Source organism: Cervus elaphus, chromosome 32 (assembly GCF_910594005.1).
Source record: "Cervus elaphus chromosome 32, mCerEla1.1, whole genome shotgun sequence".
Classification (NCBI taxonomy): Eukaryota; Metazoa; Chordata; class Mammalia; order Artiodactyla; family Cervidae; genus Cervus; species Cervus elaphus.
This window is the reverse complement of record NC_057846.1, coordinates 40,108,614-40,117,168: the sequence shown is the minus strand read 5'-3', so window position 1 is coordinate 40,117,168 and position 8,555 is coordinate 40,108,614. Positions and strand designations below refer to the sequence as shown.

Here is an 8,555-nt window from a genome sequence, read left to right as displayed (position 1 = left end):
AAATGTTAACTGTGGTTGTGGGTTGCTTGTAGAACATCTGTGTTCTTTGTTTAAGTTTTAAAGGTTTCTACAGGACTTCCCTGGTGGTCCAGTGGTTAAGAATCTGTCTGCCAATGCAGGGACACGGGCTCAATCCCTGGTCCAGGAAGATTCCGCGTGCCGAGAGGCCACTCAGCCCGTGTACCACAGCTACTGAGCCCTTGCTCTAGAGCCCTGGAGCCACAACTGCTAAGCCCATGTGATGCAAATAGTGAAGCCCATGTGCCCTAGAGCCTGTGGGCTGCAACAGGAGAAGCCACCTCAATGAGAAACTCACGCACCACAACTCGAGAGTAGCCCGGCTCACCACACGAGGAAGCCCAAGCACAGCAACGAAGACCCAGCACAGCCAAAAATAACTAAATGCTTCCAAAGGTTTCTGCAGTAGCAGGGATAACTTGCACAATCATTTGTCTCCAGGCAGGTTCCCTGGAAACACAGGCTGAGACAGGGATTTGGGGCATGTGGTTTGCAGAGGGAGTGCCATGGAGGAGGAACCCACAAGGAAGCGAAAGAAACAGGATTGTAAAGGGGGGGGGGCACACAAGGGGCCTGGGTCAAGTCTAGCCATGGCCTGATTGGGGGATGGGCTCTGAAGTGCAAAATGAGCCACATGCATCCCCCAAGTCAAGAGGACTGACTTTTTATTTATTTATTTATTTGAGGACTGACTTTTTAAATTAAATTTAAAAAAAAAAAAACCTTTTTGGACACACTGAGGCATGTGGGAATCTTAATTCCTCCACCAGGGATCTAACTTGTGCCCCCTGCAGTGGAACCTTGGAGTATTAACCACTGGACCTCCTGAGAAGTCCCACGGCTGGCTTTTTGTACACCAAGATCAGGTAGTCATTGGCTGTCCCTGCTGATGGGAGTGTAACCTGCCGGGTGGTTTCCTGTTGTCAAGCACAATCTGGAAGGTGGATGAGAAAGAAAATTCTTATCCACCAGCAGGGCTGGTAAAGGTATCTGGGTGAGACACCAACTACATTTGCAACAGTCACAGAGTCACTTGGGAAAAAAAAAAACGTAAGACATCCTACAGAGGCCAAGGCTTTCTGCCTTTGATCTCTGCCTTCTACACTTGCTGCTGGGCCACCACTGAAAGAGTTAGCAATTGTAGAACTCTTCATTGTAAATAACAGAGAAATAGGATTGTCTTAATGGGCTTCCCCGGTGACTCAGTGGTAAAGAAGCCACCTGCAGCGCAGCCTCAGATTCAATCCCTGGGTCAGGAAGATCCCTGGAGGAGGAAATGGCAACCCACTCCAGTCTTCTTGCCTGGAGAATCCCATGGACAGAAGAGCCTGGTGGGGTACAGTCCATGGGGTCGCAAAGAGTTGGACAGGACTGAGTGACTAAGACAACAACAGTACACTCTTTCTAGAAATAGGCCTCTTGAAAATAATTGTGGAAGAAAGCAGTGTTGTTTTTCTTTTCTTTTCAACACCTGGACCCCTGAGTAAAATGAAAGTAGAAGCTTTTTAAATGTGTCCCTCGACTCACATTACTGCTGGGTCTGAGGTTTCACGTCTGCAGAAGCCCTCTCCGGGCTCATGGCGGCCTGTGTTACTGTGTCTTCTAAGGGGCTGATCTGTTATTTCAGATGGGCGGTCCAGTGGTTACGACACTGTGCTTCCACTTCAGGGGTCACTTGTTCAATCCCTGGTCAGGAAACTAAGATCCCACATGCTGTGCAGCCAAAAGAAAAAAAAAATATTGGTGGATTAGGTGACTAGAGGAGGCAGTGAGTTAGGGAGAAGCGCCTGGTAGTTCTAGGTCCCCGCTGTGACCTCCTCCTGCCCCATCTCTCAGAAGGTCCTCCCCAGGAGTGTTGGAATACTCCCATAGCCCTTGAGGAGGGCCACCATGGACACAGTGAGTGATGGGGTTCTGTTGCTCTGGTGACCGGTTGCCGCCAAGGTTCTGGTAAGAGGCGGATCTGGGTGGCCCAGACTTGGAGGCTGGCTGTGGGCAGAAGCCTTCAGGAGAAGAACGCAGCAGCAGAAGTGCAGACCTGGTTCTGTTTTCCCTCAGCGATGCCTACTCTGTCTGTGTTCACAGATGTGCCCATGGCCCAGAAGCTAGAGGGCAGCTTGCTCAAGACCTACAAGCAAGATGACGACCCGAACAAGATGTTCCTGGCCTATAAAGGTAGAAGCCTCGTCGTTTGGGGGTGTGAGACGCCGGGTACCATGACCGCCTCTAGGAGGGCAGTGTTCCCACTGCCACAGAGGGGTCGAGAGAGCACAAACCTCCCTAGACAGAGAGGTCTCTTCCTGTGAGCAGAATTGCCCAGTGGGGAAAGGAACAGAAAACCTCGCGGGTGGGTCTGGGCCCTCTGCCCTTCTCCGCGGGTTCCTGGCATTTGATAAGGGCTGTATCCTCTCCCGGGCTTCCCAGGTGGTGCCAAAAAACCCACCTGCCAATGCAAGAGACGTCAGTGACTGGGATTCGATCCCTGGGTTGGGAAGATCTCTTGGAGAAGGGCCTGGCAACCCACTCCAGTATTCTTGCTTGGAGCATCCCATGGACAAAGGAGCCTGGTCGGCTACTGTCCATAGGGTCCCAAAAAGTTGGACACAACTGAAGCAACTTAGCACACTTGCACACATGTGTGCTTTCCCCCAGCTCTGTGCTGGAGCCTGTGAGGACCCTGCGTTTCCTAGAGCCTATTCATTCTCCCCTTCTCCCTCCTCTGCTCCTGAACCAAGAATGGCTCCTAAACTGTTCTGGGATGCAGCCAGCCCTTGCCACGGTGAAAGTCAGTGTGACCTTTGTTCAGTCCCAGATGAAAAGTGAAAGCGTGAGTCACTCGGTCATGTCTGACTCTTTGCGACCCCATGGACTATAGCCCACCAGGCTCCTCTGTCGGTGGGATTTTCCAGGCAAGAATACTGAAGTGAGTTGCCATTTCTTTCTCCAGGGGATCTTCCCGACCCAGGGATCGAACCTAGGTCTCCTGCATTGCAGGCAGATTCTTCACCGTCTGAGCCACCAGGGAAGCCCAACCTATAACTCTCCCATTGTCTATCATTTTTGCCCTTTAAAACGGCGTAGGTTTCTGTTGTCTTTTTCAAAAAGATGAAAATTAGACATACGCAGTAACAACACATCGTTTTTTATAAAGGGGTGGGGGGAAGAAAAGGAAAGTTGTCTTTTCCTAGGCAACTTCCCAAAGCCCCAAGAGAACCAGGACAGATTCGTGGGCTGTCTGCAGAGCCCACAAGCTTGCAGGCACCGCAGTGGGCCTCCAGAGACCCCTCTGCCCTTCCCCTCACAGTCTGCATGACCAGCGAAGGCAGACCCTGGGTGTCCTCCGTGGTGCGCAAGACTCGAATGCAGATTGCCCAAGATCCCTCCCTGAACTATGAGTACACGCCGGTGATGGGCATGAAATCATTCATCCAGGCTTCCCTGAACCTCCTCTTTGGAAAGAACAGCCAAGTCATTGTGGAGAACAGGGTGAGAAGCAGGGCCCTTCCCTCGCTCACCGAGACACGAGGAGTAGAGACTGGGGGTCTGGGATTGTACGAGTGCAAAAGTGAAGAGTTTAGAGGGGCCCCGCGAGGTGCAGACAGTCCCAAGATCAGTCATTGGAGGATGGGGCCAGGATCAAGACCCAAAGCCAGGGGTCTCTACACCAGTCTCCACTGCTGGGGTGGCAGCTCTTTCCAGAAGGGAATGATCTGAACCTGAAGTGGTGCTGGGATCACCATCATTCTTTTTCTTTTTTAATGTTTTTATGATTTTTAATGGCTGAAAAATCAGAGCGCAATGATATTTGGGGATGTATGAAAATGACATGAAATTCAAATTTCAGTGTCCAGAAAAATGTTATTGGAACATGGCCATGATCATTTACTTGTCTTGTCAAGAGCCGCCTTCTGCTTTAACGGCAGTGTTGAGTAGTTATATGACCTGAGTGAACGAGCGATCAAGTGATCGTCGCTCAGTCGTGTCCAACTCTTTGGGACCCCATGGACTGTATCCCGCCAGGCTCCTTTGTCCATGGAATTCTCCAGGCAAGAATACTGGAGTGTGGGTTGCCATTTCAGCAACTGTTTGGTCCTTTGCAGACAAAGGCTGCCCAGGCCTGGTATGAACGTGAGCACCACGAGGGGTGGAGGGGGTTCACTTTATTCCCTTATGTATCCCAAGCGCCCACCACAGTGTCTGGCACCTCGTAGGTGCTCGGTAAACCCCGCTGGATGAGCCAGTGGAGGTGCCTGTGTGGGAGCACGTGGCCTTGACCTCCTGGAGCAAGTGGTCCTCCTTCCCCGATGTTGGGAGACACCAGCACCTTTTTTTTGCTGGCAGGCAGGGGGTGTGCAAACCGTGGGGGACAGCGGCGCTTTCCAACTCGGGGCTCAGTTCCTCAAAAGTTGGTGTCAGAATTCTCAGATAGTTTACATCGTTTCTTCTCAAAAAGGTGAGTGGCAGACTCTGGCCCCACGCCCCTCGCCTTGTTCTTGATTCCCACCCCACCTGCTATCTTCACTGCTGTCCTCACTCTGTCCTGAGAAAAACGGTGGACAGGCCAAGGTATTCTTGTCCTTTTCCTCTTCCTCTCCTCCCTTTGGAGACTAATCCCCCTTCCCCTGCCCCCAGACCCGTTCTCTGGGGTCTCTGCCTCCCGTCTCTCCACTTCTCACGTGCCAGCTGGTGGCGGGGGGCGCTGTGTTCCCACAGAACCGCATGGACTCATCTTCCAGGACATGGGCTTTACAGTTTATGAGCACACCTTCTGGGACTCCGCACATCTGTGCTTGGACCCCAACATGCTCCTCGATGTGGTGGAGGTAGAGGTTCCCCCGCTCTCAGCAGCTTCTCCCCAGACCTGGTTTACAGCTTCCCTTTTCTCCTAACCGCCCCCCTCTACGCCAACTCCAGTCATCCAGGACCTTTTATAGGCTCAGTTTCACAGCCCTTTAGTAGGAACCCACGTGGAGGATGGCTTCTCCTCCCAGCGTGCCCCTGCCACGACCTGTGTGGTCAGGGAGGCGCCCGACAGGACGGTCTTTCCCTGCAGCGTGCCCCGCACGGCTGCGTCTTTGTGATCGGGAGTATCGGCAACTGTAGGCTGACCTCGAGTCAGTGGACACAGTTGATGACCCTGATGAAGGTGAGCCCACCTCTCGCCCGGCGCTCCTCCGTCTCAGCACCTCCCATGCCTCCGGGAGTCCCTCCCCCTTCTCATTCTCTTTTTCTCTTACAGGGCAAGGAGATATTTCCATTTTTTGACATTCCCTATCAAGGCTTATCCACCGGTGACCTGGAGGAAGATGCTATATTCTTACACTACTTTGTGTCTCAAGGCTTTGAGTTCTTCTGCAGCCAGTCTCTATCCAAGAATTTTGGCATTTATGGTACATTGTGGGCAGGGGGAGCGGGAGGGCCTGATGGCGCCACACCTGGGGCACAGAACACCTTTGACGTCTCCTACCCTCTGGAGAGAGCCCGGAGCCCCGGAGCACCCAGGGCACCTTGGAGGCAGAAGGGAAGGGCACTGAGCTACACGTTAGGGTCTGTGGTGCGGTCTCAGCTCAGCCGCTAAAGCTGACTCCGGTTAAATCATCTCACACCCCTTAGGCTTCTGTTTCTTCACCTGGAAGATGAGGGGGTGGGACTTAGCGATCTTTCAAGTCCCTTTCACCTTAAAAAAAACCCAACTTTTTGTAATCTATTTATTTTTGGCTGTGCTGGGTCTTTGCTGCCGTTCTTGGGCTTCCTCTAGTTGCAGTACACGGGCTTCTCACTGCGGTGGTTTCACTTGTTGCAGAGCATCGGCTCTCGGGCACAGGGGCTCAGCAGCTGTGGCTCCCAGGCTTTAGAGTCCAAGCTCAGTAGTTGGGGTGCATGGGCTTAGTTGCTCCGTGGCATGTGGAATCTTCCTGGACCAGGGATTGAACCCATGTCCCCTGCATTGGCAGGTGGATTCTTAAACCACTGGACCACAGGGAGGGGCTGCCTTCCACCTTTAAGACTCTTACTTGTGCCTACTTTTCTTGGCAAGAAGAGCCTGCGCCGACTGCTTGGGGCCTGGATGGGGCCTTCTTGGTGAGGCTGGGCGGAGGGCCCTGTCGTCCAGCCCTCCCCTCTGCAAGGCTGAAAGCAGAGACTGAGGGTACCGCCCGGGAACGGTGGGGGCTCTGAGACAGGCCATCTGTCCCATCGCTGCAGACGAAGGAGTGGGTACCCTCGTGGTGGTGGCGCTCAACAACCAGCTCCTGCTGCGCGTCCTCTCCCAGCTGACGAACTTCGCGCGGGCCCTGTGGCTAAACCCTCCCACCACGGGCGCTCGCATCATCACCTCCGTCCTCTGTAACCCTGCTATGCAGGGAGAATGGTAAGGGCGGGCAGTGGGGCAGGATGGGTGGGCAGAGGCTCCGCATGCCCACAGACCCACCGACTCACAGGATGCCGTGGCCGCTTCCCTTCCTGCCCACATTGCCTCTTTTACTGAGGGGCCCCCGTGTCCCAGTGGCAGTGCTGAGGGTTGCCCAGCCTTGGGGGAGTGGGTAACGGGATGCTCTTTGGGGGCACAGGTCGGCTTATTATTGAATTGTTTGAATGCTCTCAGTTTGCAAGAGGAGATGAGGAAGTACCAAAGACCTGCTCCTCTGGCTGGAGAGTCTGCTTCCCTTGCTTACATTAGTATGGGCTAAAACCCCCTCCCATTTATAACCATCCCAGATGGATGCTTACTTTTGAAGGGAGAAGAGGGGAAAGACAATGAAGAGGTCGAGAGTGAGGGGAGACCTTACGCGGTCCACTTCTTGCTGTCCTCCCCTTGGCAGGCGACAGAGCCTGGAAGGGGTTGTAGAGAACATCATGATGACCAAGGAAAAGGTGAAGGAGAAGCTCCGGCTTCTGGGAACCCCTGGCTCCTGGGATCACATCACTGAGCAGAAAGGGTCCCATAGCTATCTTGGACTCAACTGTAAGTACCTAGGAAGGGACAGCTCTCTCGTTTCTGACCTTGGATTTGGGCTTGTATTTGAGCATAAGCTTCATGGACCAGGTAACCCGTCGCTAGCTTCACCTCAGACTTTGATTCTTTCCTGAGGAAAGTGAAGCTGCTTTGGGACTCTTGTGGCTCCCCAGAAATGCTGACACTTCCTACCATCCATAATTCACCCTGGGCTAGAGGGGAGCGGGATGGGACCACCCTAGGATCTGAGACGCTATGGTCGTCACCAGCCCAACAGGTGGAATACCTGATCAGTAAAAAGCATATCTATATCCCCAAGAATGGTCGGATCAACTTCACCTGTATCAATTCCTACAACATAGATTACATCACTGCGAGCATCAATGAGGCTGTCTGCTTCACAAAGGACTCAGAGAAATAGCTTCTGAAAGTAAATGACCCCTGATTGGAATAAAAGCTTTAGTCTTTACAAAAGTCCTGTACTGATTATTCATTGCTACTATTCATTTCTCTGCAGACCACTCTCTCTCTCCCCATCTATCTATAAAGCATTGGCCTGGCCTCAGCAAAGAGGGGTAAAAAAGACCCAGAGAAGAAGGGAATGTTTGCATTCATTAACCATCTCATATTTGTTGAGCACCTACCATACCATATATTGGGCTTCCCTTGTAGCTCAGTTGGTAAAGAATCTCCAATGCAGGAGACCTGGGTTTGATCCCTGGGTTGGGAAGATCCCCTGGAGAAGGGAAAGGCTACCGACTCCAGTATTCTGGTCTGGAGAATTCCAAGGACATGTATAGTCCATGGGGTTGCAAAAAGCTGAACACAACTGAGTGACTTTCACACACCATATTGAGGCCTAATCTGGTGTCTTTTAGTCCATTTGGGCTGCTGTAACAAAATATCATAGAGTGGGTGTCTTATAAACAACAGAAATTCATTAAGATTCTTAGATTTCTGGAAGCTGAGAAGTCCAGGATCAAGTTACCAACAGATTCCGTGCCTAGTGAAAGCCTATCTCCTGGTTCATAAGCAGCACCTCTGGCTGCAACCTCACATGGCGGGAGGAGTGAGGGATCCCTGGGGCCTCTTTTATGAGGGCACTAACCCCATTCATTTGGGCCCCACCTTTGTGACCTAATGACATCCCAATACCATCACATTGGACATTGCTGCTGCTGCTGCTAAGTCCCTTCAGTCGTGTCTGACTCTGTGCGACCCCATAGACGGCAGCCCACCAGGCTCCCCCGTCCCTGGGATTCTCCAGGCAAGAACACTGGAGTGGGTTGCCATTTCCTTCTCCAATGCATGAAAGTGAAAAGTGAAAGTGAAGTCACTCAGTCATGTCTGACTCTTAGTGACCCCATGGACTGCAGCCCACTAGGCTCCTCCGTCCATGGGATTCTCCAGGCAAGAGTACTGAAGTAGGGTGTCATTGCCTTTACATCGGAGATTAGGTTCCAACATATGCTTTTTTTTTTTTTTTTGGCTGCACATGGGCTTTCTCAAGTTGCAGTAAGCAGGAGTTACTCTCTAGCTGTGGTCCTCAGGCTTCTCATTGCGATGGCTTCTCTTGTTGTGG

The 8,555-nt window shown here is 52.2% G+C and overlaps 1 protein-coding gene across 1 annotated transcript; it reads left to right on the top strand.

The window, feature by feature from the left end:
- The first annotated feature begins 1,976 nt into the window (after positions 1-1,976).
- On the top strand, positions 1,977-7,440 carry GOT1L1 (glutamic-oxaloacetic transaminase 1 like 1). Its single transcript, XM_043893902.1, has 9 exons — positions 1,977-2,193; positions 3,323-3,504; positions 4,360-4,471; positions 4,732-4,841; positions 5,072-5,164; positions 5,258-5,408; positions 6,223-6,388; positions 6,840-6,982; positions 7,243-7,440. The coding sequence occupies exons 1-9, from the start codon at positions 2,079-2,081 to the stop codon at positions 7,392-7,394; spliced, it is 1,224 nt and encodes a 407-aa protein (XP_043749837.1). The 5' UTR covers positions 1,977-2,078; the 3' UTR covers positions 7,395-7,440.
- The last annotated feature ends 1,115 nt before the right edge of the window (positions 7,441-8,555 follow it).

Coding starts and splice junctions, on each gene's coding strand:
- GOT1L1 (XM_043893902.1), top strand. CDS start 2,079: ATGCCTACTCTGTCTGTGTTCACAGATGTGCCCATGGCCCAGAAGCTA. Junction 4,842..5,071: donor TGCTCCTCGATGTGGTGGAG/GTAGAGGTTCCC, acceptor CTTTCCCTGCAG/CGTGCCCCGCACGGCTGCGT. Junction 5,165..5,257: donor AGTTGATGACCCTGATGAAG/GTGAGCCCACCT, acceptor TTTCTCTTACAG/GGCAAGGAGATATTTCCATT.